At 45.5% G+C, this 18,538-nt stretch overlaps 1 protein-coding gene across 12 annotated transcripts in view; it reads left to right on the top strand.

Annotated features, from left to right (window-relative positions):
- KDM2B (lysine demethylase 2B) overlaps nt 1-18,538 on the top strand; it is a 118,605-nt gene that overhangs the window by 53,538 nt on the left and 46,529 nt on the right. For all 12 annotated transcript variants that reach the window (XM_081540068.1, XM_081540062.1, XM_081540058.1 and 9 more), the window contains one exon: nt 2,242-2,726. In XM_081540068.1, the coding sequence (XP_081396194.1) occupies nt 2,242-2,726 (485 nt within the window). The remainder of the gene's footprint in view (nt 1-2,241; nt 2,727-18,538) is intronic.

Here is an 18,538-nt window from a genome sequence, read left to right as displayed (position 1 = left end):
ATTTTTCTCTTTTCCATCTCTAGGTCAGTATTTCTATTTATTTATCTTTAAAGATTAATGTTTATTGGGGTATAGTTGCTTTCTGATGTTGTGTTAGTTCCTACTGAATAGCAAAATGAACCAGCTATACATATACATATATCCCCTCCCAGAAGTAATTTTTTTCAGCAGGACTTTGGGAGTCCTGAGTTCCAGGAATTCATTGGAGCCAGTGTTATCGAGCAGATTCCTAGAGGCTCTTGAGGAGGGATAGGGAAGTCATCCTTCTTAGCTTCCCACTTGAAATAGAGAGTCCCAAGAGAAGGAAATCATGACCTCCAACAGAGTCATCTTGGTGGCCCCCAGGTTTTACTGGTTGATTATACAGAGGTGGGGAGGGGCTAGTCCCCTGGCATGGTTGCTGAGACAGGCTCCCCACCAAGCAAAAATTCCTGGTTCTTTTTTTTTTAATCCCTCCTTGGCCACCAACTGATTTTTTTTCTCCTTGCACTAGAGGTTAGATTTTTGTCTATATAGAAGCAGGCCTAAGAGATTCAACCAGTTCCCCAAAACCCAGGCCAGTTATAAGCCAGAGGGAGGGGCTGACCAGAGTTGGGGATGCAAGCTTGGCAGAGCGGTGGGTGGTTTTGACAGAGTCAGGGAGAGAGCATTTATAGCTGCAGCTGCAACGCCCTGCCCGGCTGCCATTACTTAAAGGGACATCGCACCCCCCACCCCCAAATGGCTCAGTCCTTGAATCTTGGCTCACAGGCACCCATCCTGAAGTTGTATGTTGTATCTAGCTTGTGACAGCCTTGAAGAACAATCTGTAGGAAGAATATGCTTCTTCCCCTCAGCCTCTGAGCTGCTACAGTCGAGGGTTTTTTCTGGATGCTAGAGTCACTTTGCCTCACTCACTGCATCTTTCTCATCATGGGGATAGAAAAATAGGGTCGGCCCATCTCCTTTAGGGCCTGAACAGTTTCTGTTGTGATTTACAAGATGTTTAGATTTGTTTTTTTCCTCTTACTAAGCCTCTTCCTTCCTTCCCTTGACTACTGTCCTGACTTCCAGGGGTTTCAGGCCTGACATGTGATGGAGAACAAATGTTTCTGCTGGTGGGGGGTCTAGATTGGGGAGTGCCTTTTGGAAATTTGGTTCTGTCTGGGGTTCTGGGGGGTGGGGCCTCTGTTGTGACATTTCATCCCTGTTAGATGATTCAGGTGTTCTAAAATATCCAGATCTTAACAGACTCCTCTTGGGGAGCTTCCAGCCTGGTAGGAGATGGGAAATGATCCTGAAGTAGTGTGATGACTTCTGTGATTGCAGTAGTTACATGTTCCCTTGGGGACCAGAGGCTGGATTTCATGGCAGTCCTCAGGACCAGGAAAGAAAGGGTCACTGCTCTCATTTGGAAATTTAGGGCCATAGAAGAAAGTTCCTTATTCTGTTCCAGGCTTGAGAGGAAGTATTAAGGCAACATTTAGGTCACTGGTACCCACATTTCTCTTCAATGTTCTTGCCAGTTTCCCCCTACCAAAGAGAAGGGGGGATATTTGGGGGACACCTCATTTCTTGAGTGCTAATTCTGTGCTAGGAACAATGCTCTGTGATGCCTTATTTAATGCTCACTATGAGTGTTCAAGGGAAGTATTTTGTGCCTATATTTTTTAAAGAGCATTCTTGAGATATAGTTCACATATCATACAATTCACCCTTTTAAATATGTACCATTCAGTGATTTTTAGTCTGTTCTCAGGGTTGTGCAGACACCAGCACAGTCAGGTTTTAGAACATTTTCATCATCCCAAAAGGAATGCTGTACCCTTGAGCTACCATGTCCTCCTTTCAGTCCATGCCCGTGACCTCAGCCCTAAGCAACCACAAATCTACCTTCTGTCTTTATATAGTTTCTTCCTGCTCTGGACATTGCATGTGAATGGAATCATTTAATATGTGCTCATTTTTGCTCTATTTTTTCCATATTGAAAGATACAATATCAGGTGTGTTCAGAAAGGTGAGGCTACCTATCAGGGTACACACAACTGGGGAAAAGCGGAGCTCTGTCTGACTAATGGCAGCCTTTCTAGGGCCTGAGGGAGGCAAAGGCCATTAGAATCGTCAGAAGGAGCTCAATTTGCAGAATAAAGGGGAGGCACAGCAAGTGGGGCTTCCAGGTACTTCCAGCAGGGAGTTTGGGGTGTTCATCTCTTTCTTGTGACATTCTCCCTCCACGCCTCCCGCCCCGACCCCATTCTTAGATGCCCCAAGAAAGCCCAGCATAGACGGCTTCTCATCTGATTCCTGGCTGGAGATGGAGGAGGAGTCCTGTGAGCAGCAGCCCCAGGAGGAGAAGGAGGAAGAGGAGGAAGAGGAGGAAGAAGAGGAGGGTGCAGATAAGACCCCCAAAGCATCCGCCGATGGCCCTGCCTCGCCCACCAGCACCCCATCCGAGGATCAGGAGGCCCCCGGGAAGAAGCCCAAAGCCCCTGCCTTGCGGTTCCTCAAAAGGACTCTGTCAAACGAATCAGAGGACAGTGTGAAGTCCACCACGATGCCCACCGACTACCCCAAGACGCCCACCGGCTCTCCTGCCACTGAGGTCTCTGCCAAATGGACCCATCTCACCGAGTTTGAACTGAAGGGCCTGAAAGCTCTGGTGGAGAAACTTGAATCCCTCCCGGAGAACAAGAAGTGTGTCCCTGAGGGCATCGAGGACCCCCAGGCCCTCCTGGAGGGTGTGAAGGTGGGCAAGGGGGTTGCCTCGGGCTGGACAGCTAAGGAGGGCTGGGCAGGTCTTGTTCAACATGCAGATTCTCGAGGGTAGCTCAGCTCCAGGGAGCTTGGTACAGACTGTCCTGGGGAGATGTCCATGCATGGAGAGGGACCTTGGGTCCAAACAAGCTCATCTGGGGTGTCCAAGTAGAGACCAACGTTGAGATCCCTACAAGGGGATCTCGTAGTAGAAGCTGGCTCTGCAGTTGACAATGAACTCTCTCTTAGGACGTGTTGAAAATCCCAGCCTTTGAGGGCAGTAGCTGTCACTACTTAGAGTGCACCAGTAGTGCTGTGGTTGGGCTTGGAGACAAACTCCTGACATCATGGTCAGGGAGACTTGCTGCCCTGGGCTGGCTTTTTTTCCCCAGAGCATGCTTCTGTTTCATGTGAACAGGTTGTTCATCCTGGTTGTCCTCTAGGTGACCATCTCAGGTGGGCCACCAGGATTGAGAGGTCTCCAAGTAGAGCCTAATTATTATTATTTTTTAAATTTTTAATTAGAAGATAATTACTTTACAGCATTGTGATGGTTTCTGCCATACATCAACATGAATCAGCCATAGGTATACATATGTCCCCTCCCTCTTGAACCTTCCTCCCACCTCCCTCTCACCTCCCTCCCAGAGCCTAATTATTGAGCAAGCTCATTGAACACCAGCTGTGTTGGCCATAGGGGAATGGGAAGCAGGCAGGTAAAGAAATCAGGAGGAAATTCCCTGGTGGTCTCCAGGACTTGATGATTTCACCACCGTGGCATGGGTTCAGTCCTTGTTTGGGGAACTAAGATCCTGCAAGCTTTGTGGTGTGGCCAAAAAGAAATTGGGAGGCAGGGAATTGAGTGCCACTGTGTGTACCCAGGTCATGGGAGTGGGGTAAGGGGACATTCATTGGCCACATCAAGGCCAGGGCTCTGGGACAGTTATGTACAGGGGATTTGAGTTGGGCCTCAGAGATTACATAGAGTTCTTCAGAAGGGGAAGGCTGTTTTAGGCAGAGTACAAACATGAAGTGTATTTAAGAAATAGGAAATACACTGGGAGACCTTGTCTGGTAGTAATCATGACATTTGTTGAAAGCTTATGTGTGTGTGTGTGTGTGTGTGTGTTGCTCAGTCATGTCCTACTCTTTGCGACCCCATGGACTGTAGCCCGCCAGGGTCCTCTGTCTGTGGAATTCTCCAGGCAAGAATACTGGAGTGGGTAGCCACTGCCTTCTCCAGGGGATCCTCCCAAAAGAGGGATTGAACCCTGGTCTCCTGCATTGCAGGCAGTTTCTTTACCATCTGAGCCACCAAGGAAGCCCTGTTGAAAGCTTACTACCTGCCAGGTAGCAGGGCTCAGCAAGTGGTAGGTACCTGACGAGGAAGTTGACTCAGAGAGGTAAAATGACCTGCTTGCGGTGACAGCACTGTCACCTATATCTGGACAGTAGGGTCAGGATGAAGCCTTCAGAGTGCCTGTGTGGATATCACTGCGTGGAACTGCCTCCTATCTCGGCACTGGTTAAGGCTTTTGGGTGTGAGGCCTCAGAGATGCTTGGGCTTCCTTCTCCAATGTCTGATTCTCAAGCGAATCCATCTGCCCACTGGAGTTGGAAACTGAATTCAAGTCTCTTGTTTGATGGCTGCAAACTCAACCCAGGATTTGTTAACTAGTTCATTTGTACATTTGTTCACTTAGAAAACATCATGTCAGATCCTGGGATATAGAAATATTATAGGATATAGACCTATAGGAGCACACAGTAATTGAAATCCATTCATTATCACACATCATCATGAGCTATCATTGAGTCCCAAGGTAGGAAAGAGGCTGGGATCCCTGAAATTTGTCTAAGCTCCTATCCTAGGCCTCCTTCACACCATCACGGGGCCTAGGCTGAATCTAGCCTCAGAGGGCCATCAGGTGGGCACAGGTGAGGGATACAAGAGGCTGAATCCTATACCTAGAAAGAAATCTGACCAACCAGGAACTAGGAACACTGCACTCTCTGCAGAACTCTGCAGACTCTGTTCTGCTGCCCTTGAGGTGCTCAGTGATCAGAGGCTGAACTCTGCCGGTCTAGTGGAGGTGAGACCTGGGGCTGTGTCAGGTAGCTTAACAGGTACCACCAGCAGAGGGAGCTGGTGTACAGGATTATTAATTCAGGTATATCTCACTTTATATAGCAGGTGTATTCCCTCCAGACGGAGAAGGCAATGGCACCCCACTCCAGTACTCTTGCCTGGAAACTCTCATGGACGGAGGAGCCTGGTAGGCTACAGTCCATGGGGTCGCTAAGAGTCGGACATGACGAACGGCTTCACTTTCACTTTTCCCTTTCATGCACTGGAGAAGGAAATGGCAACCCATTCCATTATTCTTGCCTGGAGAATCCCAGGGACGGCGGAGCCTGGTGAGCTGTCGTCTATGGGGTCTCACAGAGTCGGACACGACTGAAGCGACTTAGCAGCAGCAGCAGCATTCCCTCCAGATGCTGTGAATTCAGATCTTAGGACTCTGGGAATTGCGAAGTAAAAGAACTTTGTGATGAATATCCCTACAAAGCATATCTTTTCTCTTCTAAGGGCCTATAAAATGAAAGCAAGGTATTTTCATCAATAATAACATCACTAATAGCATTAGAGTTCCAAAATGTTGTAAATGAGTTTAAAAAATACATGTTCATCTGAAAAGGAAGTGTTGTTGTGGAAAGCCTTTTTTACTTTGTTATGTTCGTGTGCAGTGTTCCTAGTTCCTGGTTGGTCAGATTTCTTTCTAGGTATAGGATTCAGCCTCTTGTATCCCTCACCTGTGCCCACCTGATGGCCCTCTGAGGCTAGATTCAGCCTAGGCCCCGTGATGGTGTGAAGGAGGCCTAGGATAGGAGCTTAGACAAATTTCAGGGATCCCAGCCTCTTTCCTACCTTGGGGCTCAATGATAGCTCATGATGATGTGTGATAATGAATGGATTTCAATTACTGTGTGCTCCTATAGGTCTTTTTCATATATAAATTCATTTAAACCTCCTAGCAATCCTTTGTGTTAGTTTTGTTACCCCTATTTTACAGATGGGAAAACTGAGGTACAGAGTAGGTTAAGTTAACTTGCTCAAGGCCACACGTACTGCTCGATGGGGAAGTCCATGCGCTTATCTACTAGACCATGCTTTGTTTGGCTGCTGTAGAGAAACTGATTCTCTGTCTTCTCAGAGGCTACTCTGAATTTAGGGAGAAGGTCTCAAGGTGACTGTTAATGCCATTCTTTACAGAACAGGCGACACATTTGTTTGGCCCTGGGACAAAAACTGTAAATTGGTAGTCTTAAGACAAAATCTAGCCTCTAGGCATGGCGTTTGACCTGTGCAGTATTGAACATATTTTTGTAATTATTTGTCAATGTTAAAAAATCAGAAGAGTAAGTGAAAAATAAAAAAAATCAAGAGAGTTATATAAAATATCTTGGCTATCCTGGCCATGTTTCTGACTGACTCTGAAAGTGAAAGTTAGTCATTCACTCGTGTCCGACTCTTTGTGACCCCATTGACTGTAGCCCACCAGGCTCCTCTGTCCATGGAATTCTCCAGGCAAGAATACTGGAGTGAGTTGCTGTTTCCTTCTGCAGATGACTGACTCTAAGCAGCAAGAAATGAGTAGCAAGTGATCTTATATACTCCAGTCCCCACCACTCCCTACTGCCTTCTAAGTGTTGGCTTACCATTAGCCAACTTAGCTTATTTATTGACTTAACTTGTCTTCAGAGATATTTATGGTCTTGAGTCTTGTCTGAGGAAAGCCTTTTCAGGCTAAAGAGTTTATAAATTGGGTGGATAAGTCTCCTTAAAGCCCCAGGAAAATCGGAGCCTCTGCTCTCATCTCTGAGTATTGTATGGTCTGCATGGGGGAAGTAGACCAATCGCCTTTTCCATAGTAGGGAGAGTTACTTCCTGGCTGTCTGGTCAGGCCATCAGCCCCTCCCAGTCCCTGGAGACCCAGAAGAGATTTTGAACCTAAGGCTAACTTCAAGAATGAGCGTGTTGTCACAGAGGGCGAACAGCTTCTTCCTGGCTGCGTGCTTTAGGTCCTTTTGTTCTCTCTTCTCAGATGTTAGGGTTTCTTTTGCACTGGCTGAGAAATAAAAGTCAGCTCAGGAATGTGGATTCCAGATAGAATTCTTAGCTGATGCCCCCTGCTCCCACTACTATCGAACGATTTGTGTTTCTCACCAGTGTTGGTTCCCCCTTGATGATTGATCAGTCATGATCTTTGACTTCTGTGGCAAAAAGATGATGTCTTTTCTTCTGTCTCTTTCTCTGAGGCCTCAGAGATGGCTGCTAATGGTGGCTCATGGTAACCAGAGCCCCTGGGATTAGAGACACTCCCCAAAGTATTAATATTAATGTCAGTCTCCAGATGGCTAGGTTTTAGCTTTTATCAGAAATTCATTTTTTTTTTCTTTAATTCATAATGTACGTTTTTTAATTGTGGTAACGTATATTTACCATTTTCATTAGTTGATTAATTATACTGACTAGATCCCCAGCTTAGAATCTTCAAGAAAGAAGCATTTATGATTTTTACCATTTTATAGTGTACAGTTTAGTGGTATTAAGTACACTCACAGTATTGTGCCACCACCTCTGTCTAGTTCAGAACTTTTTCATCACCTTAGGCAGAGCCTTATACCCATCAGCAGTCAGGCTCCATTTTCCCCCTCACTCCAACCTGCATTCTGTCTTTATAGACTTATTTATTCTGGATAGTTCATCTATCTAAGAGTTGTTAAGTGTAAGGAGTTCCCTGGTAGCCTGGTGGTTAGGATTTGAGACTTTCACTGCTGTTGCCTGGGTTTTCAGTCCCTGGTTGGGGAACTGAGATCCTGCAAGCTACATTGCATGGCCAAGGGAAAAAAAAAAGTTTTGAGTATAATATTATAATCTTAAGTGATTGGTGTTGTTTGTTTTTTTTTTTAATAAACATTACAGGTTACAGGATAGAAAATGTCTCCTTCCTCAGTTCTCACTTCCTGGAGAAAAACCTGTGTTAGTCATCTGCTGAACATACTTTTGGAGCTTTTCCTCTCACATCCATGTATATAAACATATATATATATACACACATATATATATATAAATTTTTTTAAAAAATTGGTTCATACTTGCTTTTGTCCCTTTGAAGCTTCCTTTTTTGTGTCTGTTTCTTTTTTAAAAATACTTATTTATTTTTGTTTGTGCTGGGTCTTTGTTGCTACATGCAGGCCTTCTCTAGTTGCAGTGAGCAGGGGCTTCTCATTGCAGTGGCTTCTCTTATTGTAGAATGTAGGCTCTAGGCTCACTGGCTTCAGTAGTCGCAGCATGTGGGCTCAGTAGTTGCGGCTCTGGGCTTTAGAGCACAGGCTCAGCAGTTGTGTCTCATAGGCTTAGTTACTCCAAGGCGGGTGGGATAGTCCCAGATCAGGAATTGAACCCCCGTGTCTTCTGCATTGGTTGGTGGATTCTTTACCGCTGAGCCACCAGAGGAGCCTGACTCTCTTTTAAGACAATTATTCTGCTAGGGTTGCAGGATATTGACCTGTGTGCAGTGGGAAAACAGGAAACTGGGACATTAAACATGCTTTCTTTCAATTTTGATTCCTGTTCTTAGCTGTTTGCTATGTGGTCTTGGGCAAGTCATATTACCTTTCTGTTTACTTGTGTGTAAATCTAAGATATTAGACTAAATGTGCTTTGTTCCTTCAGAACCCAGATTCTGTGGTTCCTTGGCCATTCTGAAGTGTGTAACTGATTGAAATCAGAGTATCCTCACTGTAAAATAAGGATAATAACAGGGACCTAGATCACTGAATTATTGTGTTGGACAATGAGGTAATGAGCACCTAGCTCTCTTAGTAAGCCCTTGGAGAAAAATTAGCTATTCTTAGATAGCAGGCAAAGGAGAGTCAGACTGGCTTTGACCAGCTCCCCACCCTTCCCATGCTCTTTCGCTGCCTTTCAGCTTCTCCATCTCTGCTGAAGGGTTAATGATTACCACCTATTTTAGTTTCCTAGAGCTGCTGTAAGAAAGTACCACAGACTGGCTCAAACAATAGAAATTTATTGTCTCATGGTTCTGGGAGCTAGAAGTCTGAAATCAAAACTATGCTTACTCTGAAGCCTCTGTGGGAGGATTTTTCCTTGTCTCTTCCAGCTTTTCTTGGTTGCTGGCAATCCTTAGAGTTCCTGGGCTTGTAGCTACCTCACTCCAGTCTCTGCCACAGTTTTCACACTGGCAGTCTGTGTTCTCTGTGTTTCTGTGTGTCTTCTCTTCTCATAAGGACATCAGTCTGTAGATTAGGTCTCATTCTAATCCAGTATGACCCATTTTCTAATTAGGTCATACTCTGAAGTTTTACATGCACTTGAATCTTGAGAGGCAAAGATTCCCTGGAGGAGGAAATGGCAACCCCCCCCCCCCCCCCCCCCCCCAGTATTCTTGCCTGGGAAATCTCACGGACAGAGGAGCATGGAGAGCTATGGTCCACGGGGTTGCAAAGAGTCGGACATGACTGACTTGAGTGCATGTGTGCTGTTCAATTCAGTGCATTGTCTTTTTCCCTTTTCTCTCTTGGATTGGCAACTATTAATCGGTGGACAGACTAATTCATAGTGAGATGGGAATTGGCCTGCATGCTGTCCTTCCTTGAAGAGCCTATACTTTCAACTAGAACTCGAGAAGAGCTGAGGCTCCTGATGGAAGAGAAGGAGGGCATATGGGCATTACTCTAATTAGTTGTAAATGACTTGAAAATAACCAGATGCATTGCAAGGTTGTGAGGACTTGGGCCTAAGTGTGCAGTCACCACTGAGATAGGAGATGGGAGAGTCGTTGTTAGATATGTTTTTGCCAGGTGATTCTGCAGCTGTCCTTGTTAATAAAGATAATGCCAAGCTCTCTTTTATATGATTCCATGCTCTCTTGGCTGCCAGAGTATCTGGCTAGGAGTGGAAACACCAGTGCACTGTGGATAACCATCTTTCTTATTGCATGGAATTATGGAGGCCTCACAGAATTATGAGACTGATAGAATTGTCAGGCCACATAGAATTGTGGGCCCCGCATGGAATTATGGGGCCTTGGAATTATGCAACTGGCGGAATTGTGAGACTGCATGTAATTATGGGGCTGCATGGAATTATGGGGCCACATAAAACTGTGGGTCTGCATGGAATTGTGGGATTGCATAGAATTGTGGGTCTGTGTGGGATTATGGGACTGCATAGAATTATGGGGCTGCATGGAATTGTGGGTCTGCAAGGAATTATGGGGCTGCATGGAATTATGGGACTGCACAGAATTATGGGGCTGCATAGAATTGTGGGGCAGAGTGGAATCAAGGAGCTGAAAGAGACAGTGTGGGGTGACTGCTTTCAGGTGTTACCGTTTTTATTTTTGAACACTAAAAAAGAGATCAATGGTATTGCTCTTTCATCAAAACCCAAATGGGAAACAATCCAAAATAAGAGTGCATCACCCAAACAGGTATTATCTTTTAAGATCAAAGGTTCTGAAATCGGGCTGACTCCCCTGCACTATCCATTAATCAGGTGACTGCTCTGGGGGAATGTAGTAAAATAGAGATAGAAAGAATCATGCCTCATCGAGTTTAGTGAGGTGACGTATTAAAAAAGCCTTAGAACAGGGCCTTTAAGTTCTCAGTGAGCTAGAGCTGAGCTCACTGATACCGTGAAGTGAGAGCAGGCTCATTAAGGGTCAAGTGTGAGAGTGTGTGTGAAACTCATGACTGTAAAAGGAAGGTGTATGCAGCTTTTCTCCCTTGGGGTCATCAGGTCTGGCCGAGAACACACCTGCTTATCTAAGTTACCCTTCCTGGGTCTTGCTCTTGTGTGAAACAGTGAGATGTAGAACCCAGACTTCCTACACTGTTGGCTTTTTAAAAGTCATCATACCCTGCCTGCTTCAGAGGAGCCAGAAGGTGGGAAGCCAGTGGGAGGGCTACAGCTTGTTTTGCTCACACCCTGAAGATGACCCAGAGTACAGAAAACAGGGAACAACCAGATTCAGCCTGCTCAGGGGTTCAGGCCTCCAGTAGTCGCTGAGGCTCTTCTGCCTGGGGCTGCATGTTATACTGAGCCCTGGGTTTGGTATTTAGGATGAGCTGTGAACGGATAGAGTATTGATGCAGGGATAAATGAGACAGGCCTGTCACCTAAGGAGCCAAACAAGCCACGTGTATTCTGAGTCTGCTGCTGGTACCATCTCAGGAGAATGAAGGAGAGCAATGAGGGGCAGAAGATCTGAGTTCTAGACACCTGTGTACCCCTAGACCTGAAAAACGGATGTGTTGATCCATGCCACTTAGGGATCCTTTTGGCTTAAAATTAGCTTCTTGGTCCCTGAATCACATTTTTATCCCCTCTAGTTGTGCAGCTAAATCAGCTTTTAAACTGTGGTTCCAACTAAATAAACTTAAAATTTTTTCACCTTATGGTGAGAACTTGTTAAATGGATGAATTCTGCAAACAGAGAATGGGGACAGTGTATCCTAACTGGAAATATGGCATAAGCCAAGAGATTGACTAACATTTGTTTCTGCTCCCAGATGGCACTAGTGGTAAAGAACTTGCCTGCCAATGCAGAAGATGTTGGCACAGTCCATTGGGTCACAAAGAGTCAGACACTTAGCATGCATGCACGCAGTGTTTATTGAGCATTATCCACATGCCAAATACCTTCCATGTGTTATGATCCTGGCAAGGTGGGGACAGTTATTATTCCATTTCTTAGACAGGAACCTGAGCCTCAGTGAGATGTGGTGATTTGCCCAAATCATGTAGCTAATAAGCTTTTAATCATGATGTTTGTTGTTAGGTTGCTAAGTTGTGTCCAACTCTTCTTGCGACCCCATGGACAAGACAGGGCGCCTCTAACCCATCAGGCTCCTCTGTCCATGGAATTTCCCAGGCAAGGATACTAGAATGGGTTGCCCTTTCCTTCCCCAGGGGATCGTCCCTATGCAGGGATCGAACCCAAGTCTCATGCATTGGCAGGTGGATTCTTTATCACTGAGCCACCAGGGGAGCTCCCTTTAATTGTGATGCACTATGACAAATACGGTGTGTTAGTTTCTTGTGGGCTGCCATAACAAATGACCACAAACTTGGTGGATTCAGTTCAGTTCAGTTCAGTCGCTCAGTCGTGTCCGACTCTTTGCAACCCCATAAACTGCAGCATGCAAGGCCTCCCTGTCCATCACCAACTCCCTGAGTCCACCCAAACCCATGTCCATCGAGTCAGTGATGCCATCCAGCCATCTCATCCTCTGTCGTCCCCTTCTCCTCCTGCCCTCGATCTTTCCCAGCATCAGGGTCTTTTCCAATGAGTCAGCTCTTCGCATCAGGTGGCCAAAGTATTGGAGTTTCAGCTTCAACATCAGTCCTTCCAATGAACACCCAGGACTGATCTCCTTTAGGATGGTTGGATCTCCTCGCGGTCCAAGGGACTCTCAAGAGTCTTCTCCAACACGACAGTTCAAAAGCATCGATTCTTCAGCACTCAGCTTTCTTTATAGTCCAAGTCTCACATCCATATGTGACTACTGAAAAAACCATAGTCTTGACTCGACGGACCTTTGTTGGCAAAGTAGTGTCTCTGCTTTTTAATATGCTATCTAGGTTGGTCATAACTTTCCTTCCAAGGAGTAGGCGTCTTTTAATTTCATGGCTGCAGTCACCATCTGCAGTGATTTTGGAACCCCAAAAAAATAAAGTCAGCCACTGTTTCCACTGTTTCCCCATCTATCTGCCATGAAGTAATGGGACCGGATGCCATGATCTTAGTTTTCTGAATGTTGAGCTTTAAGCCAACTTTTTCACTCTCCTCTTTCACTTTCATCAAGAGGCTCTTTAGTTCTTTTTCACTTTCCGCCATAAGGGTGGTGTCATCTGCATACCTGAGGTTATTGACATTTCTCCCGGCAATCTTGATTCCAGCTTGTGCTTCCTCCAGCCCAGCGTTTCTCATGATGTACTCTGCATGTAAGTTAAAGAAGCAGGGTGACAATATACAGCCTTGACGTGCTCTTTTTCCTATTTGGAACCAGTCTGTTGTTCCATATCCAGTTCTAACTGTTGCTTCCTGACTTGCATCCTTGGTGGATTAAAACAATAGAAATTTATTCTCTAACAGTTCCACAGGCTAAAAGTCAGAAATCGAGGTGAGCTCCCTGGGAAGGCTCTGGGGAGGATCCTTCCTTGGTCTTCCAGATTCTGGTATTGCCTGGAGGTCTTTAGCTTGTGGCTGTGTCATTCCAGTCTCTGCCTCTGTCTTCCCATGGCCTTCTCCTTTATGTCTCTGTTCAAATCTCTCCTTTCTCTTATTTTTAAAAAATTTTTATTTATTTTTTGCTGTGCTGGGTTTTTGTTGCTGTGTAGACTTTTCTCTAATTGTGCCAAGCGGGGACTACTCTTCACTGTGGTTCACAGGCTTCTCACTGCAGTTGCTTCTCTTGTTGCGGAGCACAGGCTCTAGGGTACATGGGCTTCAGTAGTTGTGGCTCCAGGCTGTAGAGCACTGGCTCAGTAGTTGTGGCACATGGGCTTAGTTGCTCTGAGGCATGTGGGATAGTCCCAGATCAGGAACCAAACCTGTGTCTCCTGCATTGGCAGGTAGATTCTTTACCACTGAGCCATCTGGGAAACCCCCCTCCTTTCTTTTATAAAGATATCAGTCACTGGATGTAGGGTCTACCCTATCCAAAATTACTTCTTGAGATCCCTTAACTAATTACGTCTGCTAAGACCCTTTTTCCAAGTAAGGTCACATTCACAGGTACCAGAAATTCAGACTTGAACATATCTTTATTTATTTTTGTCCCCACTTCGGGGCTTGTGCAATTCCGTGATCCAGGGGTTGAATCGGGCCCTTGGCAGTGAAAGCACAGTCCTAACCACTGGACCGCCAGGGAATTCCCTCAACATATCTTCTTGAGAGACGCAATTCAATACAGTACAGATGGGTTTTTGCAGGCAAGCACAAGAAGAACTAAAGAGCCTCTTGATGAAAGTGAAAGAGGAGAGTGAAAAAGTTGGCTTAAAGCTCAACATTCAGAAAACTAAGATCATGGCATCCACCATCACTTCATGGCAAATAGATGGAGAAACAGTGGCTGACTTTATTTTTTTGGGCTCTAGAATCACTGCAGATGGTGACTGCAGCCATGAAATTAAAAGATGCTTACTCCTTGGAAGGAAAGTTATGACCAACCTAGACAGCATATTAAAAAGCAGAGGCACTACTTTGCCAACAAAGGTCCGTCGAGTCAAGACTATGGTTTTTCCAGTAGTCACATATGGATGTGAGACTTGGACTATAAAGAAAGCTGAGCACTGAAGAATCAATGCTTTTGAACTGTAGTGTTGGAGAAGACTCTTGAGAGTCCCTTGGACTGCGAGGAGATCCAACCAGTCCATCCTAAAGGAGATCAGTCCTGGGTGTTCATTGGAAGGACTGATGTTGAAGCTGAAACTCCAATACTTTGGTCACCTGATGCGAAGAGCTGACTCATTGGAAAAGACCCTGATGCTGGGAAAGATCGAGGGCAGGAGGAGAAGGGGACGACAGAGGATGAGATGGTTGTATGTCATCATCGACTCGATGGACATGAGTTTGGGTAGGCTCCGGGAGTTGGTGATGGACAGGGAGGCCTTGCATGCTGCAGTCAGTCCATGGGGTCGCAGAGAGTCAGACACGACTGAGCGACTGAACTGAACTGAACAAGATGGTTGGGCTGGAGTGGAGGGAGGGATCTTAGGAGACCCAACGTGCATTGATGCCTGCTTGCAGGGGTCCTTACCTGTGGCCAGGAGGGACCCCTGAGACTGCTGAGTTCCCTACAATAGCAGCCTCAGCTACTCCATGCTGTGTTACTCTCCCTCTACAGGCCTGTGGTTAGTGCTTCTTTCCTGATGCTTGCCTCTGCTTTACTGTCACAGTGTTGGTATTTTTAGTCACAGTTATAGATGCAGTTCTAATTATTAATGCCGCATTCTGGGGAGCATGGGCCTGAATCCATTGTTGACTAATTAAGCTTTTTGAGAGAAGTTGGCATCAGGAAGAGCGGAAGCCCAGCTTATCCACTGTCTGTGGTTATATTGTTAGGTCAAAAGCAGGGCAGTTTCTAGCAGAAAGGGCCTGGTGACCCCAGTCTTTCTCTTCTAGAAATCCTGCCCTGTGGTTTCCTACTAAAAGGCTTGCATCGTATAACCCAAAGAGTGCTGAGCTGGTACAGGCACCCAGGCTTCCTCATCTCTGCTTCTAAGAGCCCCAGGGAGTGTATAAATTCTGGCAGAGCCCAGGGAAGCCAGTGACATGATTCCCTTCAGCGCAATTTATTTCTCAGAGAGAAAATGTCCAATTAGAATAATCTCCTCTTCCTTCAGCCTGTCACATACAAATGAAAACACAATACTTCCCTGAGGGACAGAGCCCAGAGCGCCCCCTGGTGGCCACTGACAGCACACATGGAGAGATATTGCTTCCTTCAGGAAGTGTGTGAGATCCCCTGACTCAAGGATTCTTGGGCAGGTGTCTTTATTAATTTTAATTATTATTTATAATTATGTCTTAATTATTAATAATACTTATGATTCCAGTGATAGATTTTGTAACCAGACATTCCTCTAAAGAGGCCTGCCTCACTTCAATGCTTGTGAGTCACTGACTCCAGCTCTGATAGTGAAGTAACAGGAAATCTTGAGACAGTTCAGAAGGAAACTCAAACCAAACCAAGGCAAGCAGTCATTATTTTCAATCATACGCACAGCAGTCTTTGTAAACTGGTCAACCCCATGGCCCAAGCCAGCCCACAGATATATTTGGCTCACAAGTGTTGCTTTTTATTTTTTTTTAAATTTTCAGTCAGTTGCCAACATTTGAAATTTGGAGAAATTTCTAATAAAACTCTGGGCATTTGGTTTCTTCTGAAAAATCAGAGATCTATGGGGCTTTCATTCCCACAGGAGGTTAGTAAGTTGAAATTAGAAAGCATCTGCTTTCTTTAAACGGGGCATGTGGTCTCTAGTTTGCCATAGGCGACCACACCACTCTCTCTCTGGCCCATTTATATTTTTCACTTTACTTGATTGGTTCCTGGAGGCATTTGAGTTTATCATCCCCAGCCTAGAGTTAAAGATTGGGATGGGGGGTAGGGGCAGAAAGTTCTGTGGAAGTCCTCTGCCTCGCCCCCCCAACCATATGGCGAGGTATCTGTACATATATTCATAACCATATAAGCTTTGGTTAAACATGCACTATCTCCCTGAAAAGCTCTTTTTTTAAAAAAATATTTTTGGGGGGTGGGCAGGAAACATTATTTTTAGAAAAAACAAACTGATGTATTGGGGAGGAGGGTGTGAAATTCATATGGGTTAGTAAGAACCGTGAAATGTCAACAAAGCTTCATGGTTGTGCAGGCCCAATTTGGTCATGCAAGCCTCTTCTGTGATATGGAGAGGGGGCAAACCTCTTCTGTGATTTGGGGAAGGGGGGCTGTTTGAGATGCTTTATAAAGGCATTAGTAGTCAAACTAGCTCTCTTTCTTTGCAAGGAGTAGGTGACGGTGATTCACTTCTGTATTTGCAAGTTGAATGGTAACTATAAGCCCAGATTTTCTCCTAGGTGTCTTTAATAATGGGGTAGGATCAGCTGGAGAGGTTGCTGCCACGATTTCCTGAGGCTTTATCACCCAGTGTTACTCCTTAGGCTTGTCGTCAGATGGACCAGGTCAATGCCAGCTTCTGCCCACCTCTCAGCTGTGTGACCTTGAACTATATCACTGAACCTCTCTTTAGTTTCTGCTTTTGTGAAACAAGGAGAATCAGTCCTACCCCACAGATAGGAATTATTATTTTTTCTTTTTTGGCTGCGCTTGCTGGGTCTTCGTTGCTGCATGCAGGTTTCTCTAGTTGTGGCCTGTGGGTCTCGTTGCCCCACAGCACGTGAAATCCTAGTTCGCTGACCAGGGATTGAACCCACATCCCCTGCATAGAAGGTGGATTCTTTACCACTGGACCACCAGGGAAGTCTCCCAGTTGGGATTATTTTAACGTTTAGGGCAAGCACTCAACAAATGTTCCTAAGAATGGTAGTAAAATTACCTCTAGCTTCGTAGCCTCCTATCAAGGTGCAGACATCACTGTTCTATCCCAGGACTGCACATTAGGAAGCTGTGGCTTACCCGAGATCACACAGGTTGTCCCAGATATTCTGACTCTAAAACTAGTGTTGTCCTGGGCATAACAGCAGATGTTTAACTAGTGAGGTAGTATGTGCCCAACTTGTACTTTCTAGAAGGTCTTGAATCAATTCCTTTATTTATGCCTGCACTGGGTCTTTGTTGCTGCAGGGAGCCTTTCTCTAGTTACGGCGAGAGTGCGCTACTGTTTGTTGTGGTGCGTGGACTTCTCAGTGTGGAGGCTTCCTTGTTGCGAAGCATGGGCTCTAGGCATGCCTCAGGCTCAGTAGTTATGGTACTCGGGCTTAGTTACTCCTCCACATGTGGAATCTTCCCCAACCAGGGAGCGAACCCATGTCCCCTGCATTGGCAGGCGGATTTCCAACCACTGGACCACCAATCAGGGAAGTCCTGGATCCATTCCTTAGGGAGCGACTGCTTTGCCCCACTTCTTCCTCCTCAGTTAAAAATATAATAGTTAAAAATATTGTTGTTTAGTTGCAAAGTAGTGTCTGCACTGTTTTGTAGCGCCATGGACTGTAGCCACCAGGCTTCTCTGTCCATGGCATTTCCTAGGCCAAGAATACAGGAGTGGGTTGCCATGCCCTTCTCCAGGGGATCTTCCTGACCCAGGCATTGAACCTGAGTCTCTTGCCTTGGCGAGTGGATTCTTCACCCCTCAGCCAGTGGTAAAATATACATAACATAAAATTTTAACCATGTTTAAGTGTTCAGTTCAGTGACATTAAGTACATTTCCATTGTTGTGCAACCATCACCATCCATAGCCAGAACTTTTTGATCTTCCCAAACTTAAAACTCTATATCCAGAAAAAAAATTAAAGTAAAAAAAACCGCTCCATATCCATTAAACAGTTACTCCCCACTTGTCCCCTCCCCCCACCGTTGCCTGCCAGCTTTCTACTTTACACTTTTATGAATTTACTGCTTTAGGTACCTTATATTAGTGGCATGACGTGGTACTTGTCCTTTTGTGTATGGCTTATTTCACTGAGCATAATGTCGTTCAGGTTCATCTGTGTTATAGCATGTGACAGAATTCCCTTCCTTTTTCAGGCTGTATAATATTCCATGGTATGTATATTATACATATTATTTATCCATTTATCCATCCATGGACTCTTGGGTTGTTTCTGCTGTTTGGCTGTTGAGAACAGTGTTGCTGTGAACATGGCTCCATTCCCTTTTTCAGAGATGGGCTGAATGATGCCAAGGTTAAAGAGCCCAGGTCGTCAAGAGTCTCCACCCCTTCCTGGCTAAGTGATATTCACCAGTTCCCTTCACCCCCTGAGCCCTGCCCTTCTCATCTGCACTGTGGAAATGATAGTCCATCCCACAGGGTGGTCAAGAGGATTGGATGAGAGTGTGGACATGAAATATTTATTATGGTTCCCGCCACAGAGCAAGACCCAGCACCTCTTACTCTCATCTTTTCATCCAATAGAATGTGAGGTACCTGCCCTCCTGATGGCTACAGTTACCTCTCAACCTGGCTAGTTCCACCTACCCTGAGAGGTGGACCAAGGTGGGGAGAGGGCCGTGGAAATGGCCC

The sequence above is a fragment of the Giraffa tippelskirchi genome, chromosome 11 (assembly GCF_054371585.1).
Source record: "Giraffa tippelskirchi isolate mGirTip1 chromosome 11, T2T-mGirTip1v1.2.pri, whole genome shotgun sequence".
NCBI lineage: Eukaryota > Metazoa > Chordata > Mammalia > Artiodactyla > Giraffidae > Giraffa > Giraffa tippelskirchi.
This window is presented reverse-complemented; position numbering and strand designations above follow the sequence as displayed.